Source organism: Danaus plexippus, chromosome 11 (genome assembly GCF_018135715.1).
Source record: "Danaus plexippus chromosome 11, MEX_DaPlex, whole genome shotgun sequence".
NCBI classification, from domain to species: Eukaryota; Metazoa; Arthropoda; class Insecta; order Lepidoptera; family Nymphalidae; genus Danaus; species Danaus plexippus.
In genome coordinates this window covers 8,548,235-8,569,870 of record NC_083544.1, presented here as the reverse complement: position 1 = coordinate 8,569,870, position 21,636 = coordinate 8,548,235, and the positions used below count along the sequence as shown (strand labels likewise).

Genomic DNA, 21,636 nt, shown 5'->3' with positions numbered 1-21,636 from the left:
TTTAAATAAGACACTGACAGAATTTTTGTATGTTGTTTGTGCGATTTTATTTGCATATTCATGCATCTTACTCATGGACAAGGCGTACATGCGAAATGATTTGCATTTCGGTATAACTATGTACTATGTATAAAGTTTTTAATTTAACAATCTAATGGCTGTTTTGTGAATGAAAAACGGAGCCAAATAATTATTTACTACATATATACTAGACTTCACATATGTTTAGTTTAATAATTAATAAATGACCGAACTACTGATCAGTATAGACTAAGAACAAATGACAGCATGTTTTTGCTGTATTTATTGCCTGTCATTGGGTCCACTCATTTGACCTTAACATTATTTAAATCTATCAATTGCGAAAATGATGTAAGAACATAGTTCGGTTCAGATGGTTTGACTTTTAATTTACACTCTTCTTCCAAGTATTGCCGGTAAATGTTCGTCATTGAATTGTTCATTGTGCACAGCGAGACCGACTCAATAATAATTATTATTAATTGTAAAGTTAGTTTATAAATATTAATACTAAATAATATATAATTTTATTGTCAGACTATTTCGTATGTGATTTAGTTTAAGACTCATAAAATTTATTTCTGTATTCGTTTTACAAAATGAAAATCTTTAAATAAATTGGTTACATTCGTTTTATTTCATTCATGAATTAGAAACAATAATATATTTGGCATCTGTGATTGATGTTAATTCCAATTGACCTCATTTTATAGATTCACACCCCACTTAAATCTAATTCCCAATATTAATGCAATTTCACGAAGCCAATAGTATCGTTACTGGTCACACTTAGCGGATCAAGGATTTTCATCACCCTATATATAAAACTTTCGTGACGTTGAAACGTCAAACGTTATGTGTGTTTCGTTATATCTCATCGGTCTTTGTTTAACATTCGATGTGTAGTTTTATTTTGACATTTTCTGTGATCCAATTGAAAAGTAAAAAGCGTTTTTTAATTAAAATGAGAGGAAACTTCTTAGCGTTCAATGGATTCACCGTTTTGGTGCCGGGTCCATCGCGTTGTAGGGAGAGGAGCTTCAACAGTGCCTGGGACTTGCGACCCAGGTGTAGGTTTAAGGACCCCTATCTAAGGAACATTAAACGCTCACCTCCACCGTCTAAGTTCCTCTCCCTACTTTACCAAATTTGAAATGAACCTACTAGGGCTGCCTTCAAAGTAGATTCCAAGAATGAGTAAGAATAAACTCCCACCTCCACCGCGTACGACAACATCTTTCCATCTCTTCAGTTCATTCGTTTAAGTGGTCATTGATAGTTTCCAAACTTTTTTAATATATTGAAAAATAATATATTATATTTTTGCATATTTTTGTTTACTTGTAATTATATAAATACGAATCCTTCTGTTAATATAAAGTAGAAATTATGATGTGTATATAATATCCGCTACATCGTTTGACGTGTACCAAACCGTTGCTGTTTTTCTGAGCGTGCTTTTATTGCAACACATTCCTAAGTTTAGGGTCGACTGGATGCTCGAACGTCGAACAGCCCTTCCGACCTTGGCTCCCTAAGCTCTAAACTCTCCCTATCGTCAAATAACATTCACTATTGCAAATAAAATTACTATTTTTTTGTCAACATAATACGCGGTCTGGGGATTTATATGACACAACAATTATAGACGTGAAATAAACTATATAATGTTGGCTGGGTCTATTGTCTAGAGTTCTTTTGAACAGACACGAACGTTATTAAATTGCACAAAGGATCGATTTTAAAGTATTGTGAAATAATAGAAAGACGGACGTATACTTTTTTAATACCAAAGTTTTATTTTAAAATCGCTTAGCTTACGACCAACAAATGTATGACTTTGTTTAATACAAAAAAATCGATATTATTTTCTTTCTAATATAAAAGCGGGTAATCTGTTCTATATAATATTTATAATAATTGCTTTATAAAGTCTCATGGACAATGTTCCTGCAGCAGTGCATTGAGGGAAACAATCTCCTTTACCTGTAGAGAAGTTCGGGTATCATAGCAATGCAATGGAACTGCAATTGCTCGGGGGTCAGCTTCTTCATCTTGGAGAACGACTGATAATGCATCGGTCGAAGTTCACCTCCCCATTTCCAGGAGCGCGACGCTGCGTCATATATTCCACCAATCCAGCGACTTGCTTTGTCTGGAATATTTGTATTTATATCTAAAGTTTGAGCTAAAAGGATTTTTTGTATAGAAAGACGTATATGAAAGCACAAACATGTAGTATGAATAATATTAATGTTTACATAACTGTTTATGTTGTGAATGATTTAGGTATTAGGTAATTTTGTTAATGTTGAACTACTCACCGACGTTCGGTTTATTGAGGTAGTTTCTCAGATTCCTGTCCTCCCACCTAGCTGGCACTGTTAGGTTGCTATCGCGATCCTGTAACAAACGGAATATGATAAATATTGATTTTTATTCACTTAGTTTGTAAACTGTTAGGAATAAAAATTGTATGAGTTATTTTAAGTTATCTCTTCTGTTTACTATATTTTAGAGCATACGGTAATGTTGTAAATTACTTTATTTTTTTCTTTTATGTTCTCTATGACGCTCCACCTTGACGTGTCAAATTGTTTGATCAATGTGACTGATGAATTAACACTCTGACCTACTCTTTGAAATTACATTTTTTAAACTGAAAATATTTATTTCAGAACACTAAAAGATATCGCGGAATACTTTAAGAAAATGCTCTGTTTAATATATGATTAATGTGAGGTTAATTTAAAACATATGTCCCGAGATTACATATTATTTATTACTGTTATTTGTTATAAAATAATGTAATGAAAACTAGTACGACCCAAAAATGTTGGTCAGTTCGCTTTATACGAGACGCTAACTCAACAATACTCTGTTGTCATCTGATTTACGATGTAGTTCTCGTTTCGTGCCGAAACTTTGTAAGCACATAGAAACAAGAAACTTACATTAGCGGCAAATCAATAACAATATTGTATAGACATAACATATGGTTTTCTACGAAACGAGCTATTTGGATGTTTCCTGTTTTCACCTGCGGTTTAACAATGTTTTGTGATAATGAGAAAGGCTCAGACAATGTTAGGACGACATATACGATATAATAGATAGTGTAAGCCATAATGCACGAAAGACGAGTGACAATTCTTTCTGGGACGACATCTTTAATAGGCTTAAATGGAGTATGGTGTGTTTGTATTTCTTTGACATGAACTCTATCAATTCCACACCATCCAATTGTGAAAATGAACAACAAATAATATTGCCATCGATGAGTCATTGGAATTTATCTCAATCTTCAATATCATTAGCATTCGCACCATTGGTCATGATGTCATCAGGGACTCCCATTATTGGCAATTGTCCCACTTACTACTTGGACTAGTATTGACCATTTCTAACTTCTTTGTTCCTATGCCGTTGACAGCTCAATTACAAACATCGGTATTCTTGGAATAACACACTTTAGGATGGGGATGATCGTCGCATTATCAATCTTAAGCGCTTGAATATAAAGTCGAAAATTAACCGAGTTTAGGTGTCTCTACTAAGCTTTTTGTTGGAGACATGTTGTGGAACACGCAAAGCTTTCTTTTATGTCGACGGAACATGTCATATTACATGTGAAATTGTAATATGTGTTAAGGTTACCTTCTACAGTTATACACATCGCTATAAATTGAAAGAATCACTTAGTCTGAATTGAGAGATAGTGTCTAGGCTATGTCTTTGTACCAATTCTAGGATGCAATTGTAGATTTTTGTAACGTTTGATTGAACCTATAAAGTTATAATACAATTTCAATTATGGAACAGCTCTCGAGCAATGAGATAAGGGAAAAGGAATAGTTAAATTGTCAGCATATCTCAGAGATAGCGATTGTAAACAAATCTTAGTGATTTCACGTCATTTTATCAAACTTTATGACAGACACACATATTTTATGATTGCTAACTTGATAAGTAGTTCGTGGAATGGCATCAGTGCCAAGGATAACGGTTATACAGATAATAGATAAGTGGAGAAAAATCAATTTAACTTAAAATTTCCGCTTTGATGGTGTTAGTGAAATCATTAGCGGGTTTTGATAAAACGAAAGTGCTAGATAGAAGTTCAAAGGATTCATCCATCAGATGGTAATAGCCTGTTTCCTACAGACAGATGTTAAATTGATGTATGCAACTTTACGCGGATGCAACTTGCAGCAGATTATGGATTATGTTGCGTTGAATTTAATTCATCACCGTAATATATCTTATCTTATTATATGCTACGATCGCTCTGCATTAACGTTTGCTTGTTGAGATTTAACAAGATATCGTCGGACGATCGATACCCGGCCATAATTCATTGATATAAGTTCAATAGTAAAATCTTAATGACATTATGTACCACACGCAGTGACGATATACATATTGAGAATTTTTCAGGGATTGACGTTTTATATACTTATATCCGGTAGTGTGTTTGTTTAAAATGATATTATATTTTAGAAATACGTTTTATTTAAATAATATTTTTGTGAATTTCTTCATCGTATAAAGTTATAAACTCTGACTGTGATAACTCCACGTTGTTAAATTTGTAACTATGAAATAATGAATAGGAAAATATTTTTCGCTGACATAATCTTAAATTACATCGTCAATATAAAATATTTTCCATGCAGCTTCTTTTGTATCACATAATGTTTACTTTGCTCTATCTTTATCTAAAATTTGAATTATAAAAGAGGTTGAAATAACCGAACAGTATATTTTCGGTTAAATTTGTGAATATGACATCACTTTCGAGATTGCCGTAGAGGCGAGATCTTGTGTAGTTTCAAACCGACCATTGTTCATAGTGAGACAAAGCGAAGATGATCGCCACCACCTGTCTGATAATTTAAGCTTTGCTCTGATTCCACAAACACCCTAGCAGCTGTTCTAACACAATAAATAGGTTTCAAATTGTAATTCGCATTAACAAAGATGTTCGGCACTAGAATGTTATAAGCAACTGTCTAATTACTTATAATCTGATCTCGTGGCAGAAAAATTTTTGAAGGAGAGAGGTATAAGCACATAGTTTATTCTTAGACAAAACATCAATGGTGCCGGTTGTATTCAAGATGGAGGTCATGACCTTATGAATAATTTATCAATGGATTATTGCATGGAAATAGATTCGTTCCGATGCATATGAAATGTATGCAGACTGAAACGGATGATTCATACATTTAAAATTATGTTCAGAAATATTTTAGGAGTGCAAAAAGTTTTACGATAAGGAAAGTGTTTATACAATTTTTCTAATGAAATGAACTATGTATATGATTTCCTTACTTTTCTTTCCAAGATTATATAAAGCACGAGTAACAAAGTAAACAATTTACGATTTTTAAATTTTCTTTTTAACTAACGAGTCGTCTTGGATGCTTCGGAAACATAAAAGCTCTATTTAAAAGAGACGTAAAAAATATGGATGTCATTACATTAACAGTTTAATGAATCGTTTTGCGAAACGGTGGCAATAAACTAAATGTTAAAAGAAACCTTGACCCACTGCGGTTCCTGTATTAAAGTTTTTCATTTGCCTTTTATATTTATGATTGTTTAACATCAGAATATATTTCGCAATATCGTTTTAGTGTCTAATAAATTTGTTTTCTCTTTATGTTTTGTCGGTTCGAACATTAAACAATATATAAATCGCACAACAGTCAGCTGGTACTGTGGGCGAGAACTACAACCGTACCGATTGACATGATAATTCAACATTCGCAATTAATTTTTCATCAGACCCTACATAATTCTTCCTCAAAAAGTTTATAAATTAATGTGTTCATCGGAAAGAAACAGTTAAAAGTAAAAGCGTGTATAAAATTGAACGAAAAGATCATCTTCGAATGATGCGATGCAAAAGATTTATTGATATTTTGAGTGTCAGTATCAGTTGAGACACGCGAGTGCATCCGAAAGTGAGATCATTTTTATAGCCGTTTGGATGTAATAAAGAGAGATAGTTAAGAGGTACCTTCGTTTTATTGATGTATTATTACTTTATTGGCTTATCTGGAATGTAATTGGCAATTAAAAATAATAAAATGATTACTATGTGCCAGCACGTGAACGGTTTTTATGTTATAGAGCGCAGAGTAAATATTAATTGTACATTTAATTGTAATACAATAGACAATCTTTATACTTCAACCTACACCATAGACAAAACAATTTATAAATACTACATATTTTATAAATAGAAACATAAACATTAAAATGTTATGAATTTAATTTAGGGCAAAATTTGTAGTCCCCAACGGATATTTCATTCAAAATGGAGTCCGAGCTTTCAAACATGGCGTGATTAATAGGCCGTTAAATAATTTATGATTAAATGACGCAAAACGCATGACTAATTTCTTCACGAGTGCACGAGAATAAGGGATAAAGCGTTTCACCCTATGTGTTGCCATATAGAGATATTATTAGAAATGTTGTTGTAAGCTCTTGTTAGTTTGACTGTATGTGAATTATGATTATACCGACAAGTTGAAATTGTCAGGAATAAAATAAATGTTTATTAAATTTTGAGAATAGTCTTAAACCAGTTAGTTATCTTATTTAAAATATCGCTTGGAAAGCGTGGTACGAAGTTAGTTCGATCCATTTTGGTAGCTGTCGGAAAGTGTAATGTTGAAATACTGCAGTTGCCAAGTTGCACTACACCTTGGAAGCCTTCCAACGGTAATGTCAGAACTCCGCCGCAATTTACTTAACTTCTTATATACTTATGGAATAACTTTATTTGTGTAAGAACTCACGTACTTCGTATAGAAGTATTTTTCAGTCAGTTGAATTGTTTTTCTATATAATTTTTTAAATTCTAGAAGGCCAATCGTACCTCTTTGATTCCGGTCTCTTTCCGCTTACAACAGTTTGTACAAACAAATCAACATCCAGAACGAATAAATATTACAAAGGCACGTAGAAAAAATATACTCAAATATATTTCAGTAATAGTTTAACATTTCAGTGCCAAGTGTTGGGTATTGAAATATTTTTTCATCACTATTAATAGAGTGTTGATATAATAATATTTATATGTAATGTATGAGAATGATTCATTTCATTTAATATATTTAAAATATTCCAATATGTATATAATATAATATTACAAGTTACAAACAATACAGGATTTATGATTGGCTTTTTAAATTTTACAAATAGATGCAAAAAAAAAGATTGTCATGTGCCATGGCTCGTTATTATTATACCGAATAATAAATTTACACTCGATAGATTTTTTTTTTCATATCAGGGAGTTGGTATCGCATATGTTAACGGTCTCTGTGAAAATATTTTTTCAGACGTACCATTCTCATCTTTCCTAGTATCGGGTATAGTGTGATAATGTGAAAGTTTTATTTATAATATATTGGAATTGATATGTCGCCTTTCCATCAGACAACCGGTAAACTTGTGAACAGTAGTGAGGCTGCGTTCGCATCTTATAAATGAAAACCGGGTATTTGAATTATATATCATTGGTTTCACACCTAGTATATCGATTTGATTTGGGTCAAAAGTGTTTAATATTAATTTATTTAATAGTATGAGTAATATCATTTTAATTGTGAATAATTTATTTCAATATGAGTAGCATAAATTAATATTATACAGGGTTATTAAAATAGGAATTGTTTTTCAGAATTCTGTTCCAGAATTTCATTCGCGGATTCATTATATTTGCGGATGTGTTTCGTGTCGATAAAATATTAAATAACCGAAGACAACGCTATGAAATTATTAATATAAAATAAAATTTAATTATTTTGAAAAATAGTTATGTGAATACGAGGAGTAACAAAAATAACACACGAAATTCTCTGTCACGTCATTGGTGTCACGAAATTATTTTTAATGTCTAGTAAGAACAGGCATGTCCATTTGCATAATACATACACTCGTATAAATGTTATTATTCCAAATAAAAATGTCACTATAAATCTTAATAAAATGGGACCTTGTCCCTTAAATCAGGTCGGATGGTAATAAAAACCAAGGTCGTAACGAAAATTGGGATCCGTCATGAATTGATAATTAACACGCCACGAGAAACATTTAACTGGCTGTTATTAAAATTTTGACAAAGATGACGTAAAATTAGGCGCCTTTTGATTGTCAAATATAATACACATTAATTAAATATCCGCTGACAGTTTTTTTTTTTATCTCAAAATTTAAACGGTTTAGTTCTACTAGATTGTGCTTGAATTTTTTTATTTGGATTTAAGTTACGAATATATTTGTCTTTCTTTCCCTACCTATTAATATTTCTTATTTGTAATTTGTATGCAATGACCCGTATATGGATTCTATCTTTAACTACGATATTACGTCATTACTATATATATGGCGAATTAATTACAAGTAAAAAAATATTTAAACTGTTTATAAGATCGTCAAAATGTATTAATAAAATAACTTCATAAGTATAAATAAAACAATATCTATAGTAATTGAATATACATACTTATTATAATTCAGGTTCTGTTGCCGTTGATAATATTGAGACGAATTTTTTTTTAAATATACATAATTTCAATCACGTTTTTATTCGAAGTCAAGGTTTGTCACGTGAAGTAAAGATAAAAACTGATTTGTCTCACATTTTATATTATATATTATATTTTTCCATATAAATTGATTACCCTAGAGGCCCTTCAGACCACTTTGTAACGGTCCGGTCTCAGTATTGGCCCACTCTTCCGATGACGCTGTAAAAGCAGGGCTAACACCAATACACAATACAAAAAAAAATATATTATCTATTCTTTTTAAAATAATTTATTTATTATTTGTGCCCGGACGCTATGGCCTGTTAAAACAGATTGTCAAAATTTAATACTCTCATAGTTCAATTACGGAATATGAACACAAGTCAATAACAAACGCGATTGCCTGAATGACTAATGACATCTTAATTAGTCTGCCGCATTTGTTAATGACTGAGCTTATCATGATTGCGGCTCTTCAATCATTCATAGGTTCATTTGTAATGATAATATTTGGATTAATCAGCAAATTAATGATGTCTTTCATATTTATCATCTGTTTAATATAATGCATTTAATTGAAGGCGTGTCCGTAATACTGATATTACACTATACATATTTATGTATGGATTGGAATAATTTATAAGTCATTGACTCTGTTGGCAAAAAACTTGAATTATCTTAAGGCGTGATAAGAGGCTGAAGGCTGATTGATTATGCGGGCGCTTCTTAGCAATACGTTATAAGTGAGTGAGTATAACATTTATGCAATAGTTACTAAAGAAGTAACGTTCCTCATATTATTATCCTCAACAGTATATCTTATCAATATTTAGTTGCAGATTAACATTAACCGAGACAGCATAAAGAACATCGAGTCATAATAAAACGAGATGAAATCACAACATTGTAATGGAATTCAACAAAAAAAGCAATTTATGTAAAATCTATTAAAAAATAATAATAAGTTGCGCGCGTCTAAACTCGTATAACGCGTGAGACGCTTACTATTGTAATATAATGTTTGAGTGACATCTGTCCGTCATTATGAAATGGTGTTTAGTTTCTGTAAGAGAATTGTTTTCTGTATTGTTTTCTGTAACGTATTTATTAAATAAACAAAAGAAAACTGCTTTAATCTCATTTCAGTCCCCTGTATAAGTACGGTCGGAGATAATGGTATTTATTTCCTTCATTGTATATGTGCATAAGTAATTTGTTGATAAAAATAATAGCTAAATAAACTCTCAGTTCGTTGTTCAGCGCTGTCAGTAATTAGACGAAGTACAAGATGGTCGCCGGTCGCCTCGCCATTGACTGTCTAGATTCGGCTCAAGTTCATTGCTAATGACTCCTTCACTACAAAACGAGACGAAGAATTTATATTGCTTTATTTAATGGCATTTATTGCGTAATACGTACTTTTAATATACAGTATCAGTCGTAAATTCTTATTTAAATTTATCTTTATAACTTATAGGAAATTTCAGTTCGAGTTTTTTTTTAAATAGTTTTTTTGCTCGTGAATAATTAATGAGCTGTCGTCGGAGGATTTTAGATAATGGCTTTTAAATAATATGTTTTGACATTTCTGTAACAAAAGAAAGTAACTCTTCAGCGGTACTAAAAGATTATTTCTATTAAGAGCATTTATACATTTTCTCTGTAGTTGTTTTTATTGTATTGGCCGTGGAATTTGATAAGTTCCATAAAATAGTTCATTTTTAATAAGTAATATATGTGTATATATTTATTTATTTTAGTTATATCGATTGTTTTTTGACAATCCATCTAAGGGACGACTTAAATTAAATAAACTGCATACATATGTGTATGTTTAAAAATTCATTCAGATAAGGAGACAGAGAGCTGCTTTAATGTTAAGTATGGGAAGCAGTGTTGGATAAGTTAGGAAATTACTGTCATAATAGCAACGAGAGATAGTCCCGATTACAACTTTATGTAGACCTAAAATTAAGGCATACCTACGTCTAATGTTATATTTTTAACATAAAATAAATATTGAGTTTAGTACTTGAATACAAATTACAATAGGAGATGTAGAATAAAAAAATCATCACAGGAGGAAAAATTTCAGGACAGGATAATACCTTTATTTTCTGGAACATAGTGTACCAGTCAGTTTGTCAATATTTGTTGTAATTTAGGGAAATGTCTCTATCATCTACAGCGGGCTTAAACGTTCTTCATGAGCTGGTGAAAAAAGACATAAATCAAAAAATTGGCCAGTTTAAGAATTCTGGCATCTATACTTATAATATCTATTAACTCAGCTCTATCGTCACTCACATCTTCTTAACTGACAGAATAATGTGTGGGGGCCCTCATTAAATTTATATTGTCAACGTCAAGTGTGAAACGTTACAGCTAAAGATCTTGTGTCAATTAAAATATCAACGCGTTAAAGAGTTTTAAAGATTGATTAATTAATTTACGGCGTCAGAGAATTAAAGATGGTCTCAAGAAGAATATTGAAGACACTCAATTAATCAATAAAACTCGGAATAAATGACTTAAGTGATGATTGCCCTGTTGTATTAAACGTTTAGAATAGTCGTACTTAAAAATCGATAAGTAAAATGCATTTATTAAAAAGGAATATTTAAAAAAATTAACTGTCTTGTACAGGACATTGAAGAATTTTGAGGTTAAAGTCAAAAATTCTTCTCTTACGTTGTAGTGAAACTACATGTAAAGAGTGGGTCACTTGTCAGTAGTAATCAGTATATTGACGACACGTTTGCTATTCAATAATCAACATATGTTAAACTGTACAAAGACTAAGGATGAACATTTGGAAACTCTCTGCGTGTAGTCTGAAGATGTAAGACTAATGGTTACCATATTATTTATTACAAATAATTAGAAATAATACACTTCAAGATCTTCGACAAGCGACAATAGGAATGAACAAACTTGACCTTACAAATATCTGGGTTGCGAGCCAAATGGGCTATAAAATAGTCTACAATTGTCTACTAGAAATCATAAGCAAAGTGAATTCCGAAGTTTTTATAGTTTTGTTATTTTAGATGTAAAGTGAGTACATTGATGTTTTTGAAACTGATACCATCGTTATATGCAAAAGATAATCGTCGATGTATATCGCTCTCAATTTCACTGTCGGAAAGTTTGTGATAGAAAAGTCTAGGGATAGGTAGTGTGGCATGCCAATCAGCTGCTCGACAACATTTCTGAGAATCTGATCTTAAATATATGTGTGCGATCTGCATATATTTGTCTATGACAATAATGGATTTCATTGTTTTCTTATTGTTATATTCTACGAATTCTTTAAAGGTCATGAGTATTTATGGCTTTAGTGAGCTTGTTATTTGTTGAACACAGTTTTGTCATTAGTTCTTTTCATAAATATGTTTTTAATGGCACATTTTTGGACGATTCCCTGAATATTCAAATAGGAACAGTCGAATGTGAATCGTAATTAGCCACATAATTCTTTTATTCCATCCAAAAAAGTATATATTCGTTTCCCGAGTAGGAGATATGTCACGGGATGTTTTTATTGCTACATGTATGCATCTATTTCTAATTTTAATCCTATATTTAGTTATATCAAACAAAGAAATTAGTTTTAACTATGTTGGTTCGCAATGATCGAGGATTTGATTAAACCTGCTCCGCTCAGTGGTTATAATATAGATAGATATAATAAATAGAAATACCACGAAGATATATGTATATTATATTACTCAAGACCTTTTATTAATGTTGATATAAAATATTCTCAGTAAATTGTTGTAATAACAGAATGAACCGGGTACTGAGATATTTGTTGCTTTAATAAGGTTCTTTATGAACAGCAGGTTTTGTGTTTAAGAAAATAATAAAAGGTTTCGGACAAGCAAATGATCTTAGGCAAATTAGTTCTGTCCGATTATGCTCACGTGCATTTGATTAGATGGACGGATAGCAGAAAGAAGAAAAAACCGTCTGCTTTTTGTGCGTCATTGGCTTTCTAACTAAACATAGAACGCCCCTTCGATTGAAGCTTGTAATTTTAGCTTTCCTCGCCTTGATCCTTGAACCTACGTAGTCAAGACTTATGCTTTGTGTTGTTTGAGATACAAGAACTTCTAAATGGGTCTAGTTTTTTTTTGCTAATGTGATAAAATTCCAAATTTAGGAGGAATTATATATTATGTTCTTGAACTTTAAAGTTCAGTGCCAGACTTGGAGTTTTGTTTGATATATGTTAGATTACTATAGTTGGAAACTCGGACAATACAGAGCTAAGATTAAAAATAATAATATGCATATTAAAACTCTTCGAAAAATACGTTAGTATTAATTTTACACAAATATAAGAGACATATATATATATATATATATATATATATATATATATATATATATATATATACATATATATAAGTTAACAATAAATGTAAGAGATATTATTGTTTAGCACAGAGGAACGTAACACTTACATAATGTTTCTGTTGCGTTATCATTCTATTAATAACCGAAGCTTTAATACCGCTCTTGAATCCGTTTATAATTAGATGAAGTTTTATGTTATGCGCAACGAATATTTCAGATAAGGGTTCCCACTTTGATATATTATTAATATGTGTTGTGTTTTTGATCCGAGCAGCTCAGGTCTAATGCTATTGGAGAATTCCTTTCTATTTGTTGTTAGAATGTAATTATGAACGTCCCCTTGTTAGAGAATCATTAACGAAGTGTTTTATACTTACAGCATTGATTCATCGGCTCCGTCGAGATGCTTGTATTATTTGCAGCAGCACTGACTATTTAAGTGTTGCAAGGATGCGTGTGTCACACGTTATTGTTGGGGCTTTATTATTAGATGGCAACACGACAAAAACGCTTGCATTACTATGAGATAGTATGTGATAAATGTATTTTAATAAGTCTGTTTCATATACAAGGTTATCACCTGGTGTGCGAGTCCTAATGAACATCAATCAGTGTCCGAGACGAAGAATTTAGGTAGCACTTGACCTCACCGAAATAATTATCAATTAATTTAATTTTCGATTGACTAGCTACTGAACAAAATATCTGTTCTTTGATGTAAGAGTAAAAAAAAAGTTATTTATATCGATCTAAGAGAGATGGACTAAATGATTTTTATTATGACCAGCGGTCCAGTGTAAGGCCATAAATTTGTGGATTTAACTGCTTCTGTAGTGTTTCAACACTTAATACTGTGTATGTTGCCGGGAGTTATTGTTGAAGTAATGTGTTTTAAGATTTTACGAGTCCGGTGCAACCGCAACGACTTCAGGGGATTAGATCTGAAGATACTTTTGAAAGACTTAGAAGAATTTGTTAATGATGTTAATAGTTGTCTTATTTAAGAAACTGGGATGTTATATATACGATAATAATTTAGTGTGTCTATTCGCTGCTTTATCACTTCCGACCCACTGAACCTTTATTATTTATTTTGGGGTAAACAAAATCATGGGAAAGCTGATACTAATGTGAATATTATACTCTACGAAAACTATTTTTATTGTTTAATAATATAATATTAAAACAAAATTAACGAAAACGTCCTATAAATTTCCTGTAAAATTAGAATAAAAAAGAAATAAAAAAAAAATTGGAATGTTAAGATTTTATATAAAATAACTACTTAAATAAATATTCTAATATTATTGCACATAAATAGCGATTAATTATGAGACATATAAATAGCAAGAACATATTTTGTACTATTTTATATCTTGCATAATCTCTTAATATTATAATTTACGGTTTTAGTTTCCAAGGTTACGTATATATTTGATACGATCACCTTTTATTTAAAATGTATTGATACAAGTAGGCTATATGTATGTTTGTGTATGTGTGTGTTAAGTTACATCTGTGCAAGCATGACCTTGGGGTTGCAGTGACGATTTTGAAACGAGATATTATATCACACAATATGAATAGATCTAGTTATATTGGTTTCATAATATTTTTTTAATATGAGACCATTCGATAACAAGATACTTATATTTCAAACATTAATCATTACTATCATAATATAAATTTAACTTATTGTAAACTTATTTCTTCATATGTAAACAAAACTAATAGCTTGTTTTGATCCTCTATACTTCGAACACCAAGTTAATACATGGATGTATTAAGTCGGGCCGATATAATTGCCAACCACACATATGATTCACAGCACGTATTGCGAATTTAGTTCGCTCCCTCGAGTATTTTATCGAGCCATTGTAAAATGACGTAATGATATAACGAAAGAGACCAATGTGTATTTATTTGTTATCTGAAACTGTTCTAAGTTTGGACTGTTGTTTCTTGTAACCAATCTGTCTCTGCTGCAAACTTTTAATAGTTCTTTGGTTCGGTTCCAATATGCAAATATGACCTTAAATACTGTTAAGTGACAAAAAATGCATAGGCTTTAGAAATGATTACCCCAAGTACGAATCGTAAGACTACACACGGAGCGTTAATAGTTTTTAATTTATTGATCTTGAAAGATGGTAATGTTAAGGTTATTGAAGGAGAAACAGAAAACGCTGCGTCTGTAGTTTGACGATGCACACTTGTGCTAAGTATAGGGAATAATAAAATTATAGAGCGATTATAAATTTTATTATTTATTAAGTAACATATCTTTGGACGGGTTTTAATTTTATATGATATATTGTATTTCATTTGGAATTGGATATTAATATTTTAATTACAGTGAGTATGAACGATAATCTTAGGACGCCTTTAGATACTTACATTAAACATATCTCAGAACCTTGGAGCGTATAAATTCTCAAATGAACTACCGCGTCCTAGGAAGTAAAATTGTTTTTCATTTCAATTAAAATATTTGTGTGAGGAAACGAATAATCTTATCTTATACGATTGCAGTTCATTCAAATTCTCATATTTTAATAAATAATGTGCTTACGTCAAACTATTTCATGGCGTATGATTATGTGTGTCACGGCTATTATAATATTTTTGTTATTACAAACAAACAAGGAACATTAAGGGAGTAAATCTTAAACAGTATTATGAAGGAATAAATGAAATCTGAGTGCGTTTGAAGAATTGTTATTTAAATTTAAAATTTAAACACAACTCGATGTTATATTATGTCAACTAAATAAAAACTAATATTTAAATTGCATTTCGATTTCCGTTTAAAAATCAGTTTAATTATTTTTCAGTTTAAATATTGTTTTAGAGCACGTGTTGTTAGACTCCTGTGTGTGCTCCGGAATAGTTGGTATGTTTTGTTTCATAATTATTCACAGTGCTATTGAAGGCCGTCTGTGTTTGTTTGCGCGAAAATTGTTGTTACTAATAATATAATATGTGCCAGTTGCTACAGAGCCTTAAGTTGTTTAATATCAAATGTACTAATATGAAGTTAGTGTTTTGCATTCGTGTATATTTATTTAAAGTTTCGTATAAGAGTTACATCATAAAGTTTATTCAGGCTTGGTGCAGATGCCAAATTATATAGTGAATAAATGTGTATGCATTTTTGAAGAATGGGAGATCGTTGTATATGGATTTGAAAGTGATTATTTTTTCTCGTCAGCTCTATTTCAATATTTTATTTCTCTTCAATCTTGCATAAAGCTTTTTATAAGAATTCTTTACCAGCTGCATCCATAACAGTTTGTTCAGACGGATCTTCAAATAGTTGCAAACCTCAAAATAATAAGACACTAAACAATAACTATGTATGCAACAAAATTATGTCTTTCCATACCATATGTCGTATAAGTTAAAGAATTAATACAGAGACAACTAAATCCGCTAGTAGACGCTGCATACAAGTGCTATGTGTTGATAGTGGTTATATTACTCTAAAGTCTAAACGAACACATCTAACTGATGTTCTGAGTATGTGACGGACAGAAGTGAAATAGCTTCAATGTTGTCAGTAAATTGAACTCACGGAGCAGCGGTCCAATTATTGTATAGAAAAATATAGAAAATACAATGAATAAAAGGCAACCTTCGGAATATCTTCTGCTCAAAAATAACACTATTGTTGTTATAACAAGTACGACAATAGTGTTATTTATATTACAACAGTACTGGAAACGAATAAATTAATTGACTCGAATTCCGTTAGAAATGTATCAAAGTTTACAAAATATTATGATTTTCGGAACATTAACTTTATTATGAGAATAATAATAATAATAGTCTATTTTTATTTTTAGGAGAAGTGCTGAAGAAAAACTGTTTCAGAAAATTAAAATCTAACTTAAATCTTGTAGTATATTACATGAAATATGCTGTAATTGAATGTATGCGGTATTAAAATTCTAAACATGTATGACGAATTCTGGCGAATGTATTTCGTTACCGTGACGCAGGAACTGCTATACGAATGTAGAAACGTCAGGCCGTTTAAATCATCGATATCGATAAAGTTTTATGACTCTTCCTGTGCTAGGACGGTAATAATAGGATCAGGTCGCTGTGGAACGTTTGGAAAATCTAGAGCTATTTATAAGAGTGACGTATAAATATATGAATTGGGGTAGATGGATCTGTTACAGGTTACTGACACTTGCTTAGGCTATATAGTGAGGCAAATCCTTAATATGCAATCGTGACGAAATAAAGATAAATAGAATAAATATAAAGATAATTTCCTTTTTAATATCATATGTACATTTGAATAAGTAATTCTATTTTATTTAAATAATTCAATAAGCAGGCTACTTATCGTTATATCTGATCAACGTGTGATACTCCACTCTCCGCCCACATAATTATAAATTTGGTAACTGTTTTATTGTTAAGTAAAAATAAGTTTTTGTACTTCTGATTTCATGTATAGTGAAAATAGCAATTATATTTCAATGTACTAGGGATGATATCGACCTTAATCTATGAGACTTGATGTTAAAAATCCTGAAATATTTTTCTATACCATAATCTTACTATTTTCTTTGTTTATATAAAAAAAACTGTTAAATATCAAAAATCTAAATGTGGCTCACTCTATCTATATACTGAACCAAAAATACAAGGACAAAGTTTACGACCAGTACTATAATTCACATTGCACTTTACAAGCAATATCATTTGTTTCCAAGAAGCAGTACAATACCTAATAAAGATTTATAAGAAGTTTAATCAGATGCCTCTGTCCTTCGTCTGGATAGAAGGTCAACGGTGCATGTGGTGTGCATTGTAAATATCCTATAAACCGAGAATAGGCGATTGTAGATTACCTCCCATTTAATTCTGGTTCGTCGCGCTGTCATGATAAGGCTCACGAAATTAAATTTTAATCATTCATTCTTTGCGTTGCTTTGTGATTATGAAAAATATGTTAAATTTATTGTGTTTTTTTTTTGGGATTTTTAGTGTATTTCATTTAAATTATAGTTTAAGCTAATTAATTGTAGATTAATTACGTTGATAGATAACTTTCCATAATTAATAATCCATTTGGTATAAGGAAACGTAGGTTTTGAATAATAAAAAAAAAAAATTATATAAATAAAATAACTAGTTTGTTTTGGATCTGAAACGACGTTTATGGGTCAATGCTGATTAACGGCATTACAATAAAACGTAGCATATGGTCGGAATATTTAATCTGTAGCACGAGACGATTTCTTTTCTATAGTGACGTGGATAGCGTTGACAGCGCGGCAACAGTTGGAAGGTTAGTGTAACAAAACGTTAGTATTAATAGTACAATGGAATTTAGTCCCAAACACTTTTTATACAAATAAACAAAGCAACGAGTTTAGTTAGTGTTTTGCTTACAGTAATATTAATAATGTGTAAAAAGTAACGGCCTTGAGTTTATACAAAACGAGCAACATGTTCTAGTTTTTGTATATTTTCATTACTATTGCTTTTCTTCATTAATGACTTCATTACTTCTGATGCTATTAATAAATGCGACCCATAAATAGTTTCTATAGCAAGAATTAGATCTCTTTTGATAGATAAGTTGTCTTTTGTGTATCACATTTATAATACTGTAATTGTTTCTTCTTTTGGTACATACATAAATAACAAATTTTTTCCATATAACATTCTATACGAGACAAGTTTTGTTAAAGTTTTTCAGTCAAGTATTTCTTGTTTATGTAGATCTATTAGACCTACCGTTTAGTTTTATATAATTTCTAATTTATTACAAACTCTACGTTGCCATTTTGCTTCTTCTATTTTCATATGATCATAATCTTATATTTCCGTTTAGGTTGGAGTGGAGCAAATGATAATAAATGTAAGGTTTTTCTCGTTCCATTAAATAAACAGGCCGACCGTCACCTACGCGCGCCGACGGTGGTCCATTTATTTTAATCTATTTTAACGAATGTTTCCATTTTCCCGTTAGGACATCGACCAAATCGGAATCAAATCGTTTAGACTCGACTGTCTTTATTTGGAGACGTTTTAAGTAAAATGTTACTTCATAATAAAAGTGACTGTACCTACACTTAGATTTAAAGAAAAACGTTTGATATGAGGTATGGACACAAGAGCGACTTTGTCCTTCCTTCCTATTCATTGCCTTGCAAGTACTAGTTTATGTGGTTTGAAATTTCAGTGAACCGCGATCTAATGCGCGATTGCAATGTCAACCGATACGCAGACCTTAATGAATCGCTTCTATTAATAGTTGGCGCTAAAATACCCATTTTTTTTCGTCGCCATACCAGTAAATATATTATTCATTAAAATTGAAGAACAATTTATTTAGAAATAACATCAAAAGCAATATTTTTACTGAAATTATACATTCGTATAAGCTCGGATATATTGGATTGCATTTTTAATTTTAACCTGACGTTTCAATTACTCAACTGTTAAGGAAGACGAGATGGAAGTACTCAGACGTAATGTAAAAGTCAGAACAAATAACTGATTAAATAATTTTAATATAAATAACTATCACGAGTCATGATGCTGAAATTCATTAGAAAAGAAGTTTTATCTTCTAGTAGATAAGATCTCAATTTTGAAAAAAACGTATACCAGTTTGAAATTAAATTCTCTCATAAAGAATACAGCGATTTTAATTTCATAAATATTTCGTAATTCATAGATCATGTAAATACGGTTGTTCTTCGTGTATGTGGAGTCGTATTTATGTAATGTATGTCACACAGTTTCTGCCAACGTACTTTAATGTCGCCGAGACGCTATAAAGTTTATGAATTACGGGATTTGACTTTGTCGGCTTTAACAGTTATGATTAGAACCTTGAGCTGATATTAAAATAAAGAATTCTCCAAATATAAACGATTCAAACGATACAATATAACGTCATCAATTGTATGTCGCTTGTGAATGGAGTTGTTCTAGACCGTTATTCAGAACACTTTTTAGTCGACACACCCAATGCTCGAAACGTTCATTAATGATTTGCATAAGAATACATGACTCGTCCCAGTCTCTGAACAGTAATGTAATGCAAATTAAATATCACACTATACTTGACACTCCATGGAGTAAGAGACTATTAAGTACTCTGTTCCTTGATAAAATGCAAATATAATATATTTAAAAACTATATATAATACTGTATTAAAATTCATATGCGCTCAATAATATATTTATCGTTATTTTGGCTACAAATGACGTAACGAAGTAACCGTGAGAAGTAAACAATTGTAAGGACAAATTGTTTAGCGCCTGTAAACGAGTTTGTTTTAAGGTTCCTTATAAAGATAAGACATGTCACTTTATGCAACGAAAGCCATAAAATTATGCATAACATAGTATTATTCAAGACATTTTAATATATACATACCGAGAAACAGAATCTCACCAATATTTAATACCATTTTAATATGTACTGTAAAATTGCAAATTTAGTTACCGGGCTCAAAGCTATCTGTGACATACGGAACCAATCCTAAGGCATGGTTCAGTTAGAATTATATATTAATTTAATTACTTTAATTGAAACAATTTATGCTATTATATCATTGTATCGCTCTGTTATTACCAATGTGTTGCTATTCCATAAAACATATTTTTAATGAGATTTTATTGACGCTAAATACTTCATTGCTGAGTTCTTAATTGATTGTAGTTCTGTTGTCATGTAAAATGCAGTTTTTTTTAATATTTCCGCGATAGATAATTACATGAAAATGTTTTACAAGGTATTCTTAATAATAGGTATGATAAAATGCATATGTTTATTATGGGGTATAACGGCCGATGGTTGAGAAAATAAAACTCTTTGGTCGTAATGTTGATGACGTACTAGTTGGAGCTTAGAGCTGGCAATAAATTCTAATCATCCTGATAAGTTCTACGTTATACTGAACGAATCAGTCGTAAAGGCCTTGTGCTCACAATTAGACTTATATTTATTTTAATGGACACGCCATAAAAAGAGCATGTGTCCCAAATAGTAAACTACAGATGTCCAGGTTGTTCGCTAAAATTTTTAGCTCCAGCTAATTTAGGTCAATAAATAAAACGTCAAAGAAAATGTGGTGTGTTTTTAATCTTACTGGACATATCGAAGTCTTTTAAATTAGAGAAAAATATAATAAAAAGAACGGTTGGAATAAGATTGTTTTTATTCAATTCTACTTCGATTTTTTTTTCTAAAATCGGTCCTAAATATATTTAAACGTCACCAATAGCCGTAAGGAGATAAGTTTTCACAAGTATCGATGCTATAGCATGTATATTCAGAGGAACTTATACAAATTATTATTAATCGAACAGTGCAGGTGTAAATGAAGATGGGATTTTTAAGTATCCTATAATAACTTACCTTGCAGAAGAAAAGAGCCGACTGCCACGTGGCTTTGTTCTCACTGAAGAAGTAACAGCTGTGACCGAGTCGGATGAACTGGGGCGGACACACGTACGACATGCTGTGGTTCCTAGCAGCAACACTATCACCTGCAACATTAAAAGGGCCCTTCATATCCAAAGCAATCCATGTGACTTTAAAGGAATTGCTCAATAGAATGAAGAATTTATAGCATTAACGTTGTATTAAGCCATTCAGAACCATATCTTTCAGAATTTAATAAAATACAGACGACTGTTTGGATGTAAATTAACAATATCATTT

At 31.1% G+C, this 21,636-nt stretch overlaps 1 protein-coding gene across 1 annotated transcript in view; it reads right to left on the bottom strand.

Annotated features, from left to right (window-relative positions):
- Nucleotides 1-21,636, bottom strand: part of LOC116765597 (uncharacterized) — a 58,366-nt gene that overhangs the window by 2,211 nt on the left and 34,519 nt on the right. The window contains exons 3-5 of the mRNA XM_032655127.2: nucleotides 21,331-21,461; nucleotides 2,346-2,424; nucleotides 2,008-2,176 (exon numbers count right to left, since the gene is read on the bottom strand). Coding sequence (XP_032511018.1) covers nucleotides 2,008-2,176; nucleotides 2,346-2,424; nucleotides 21,331-21,461 — 379 coding nt within the window. The remainder of the gene's footprint in view (nucleotides 1-2,007; nucleotides 2,177-2,345; nucleotides 2,425-21,330; nucleotides 21,462-21,636) is intronic.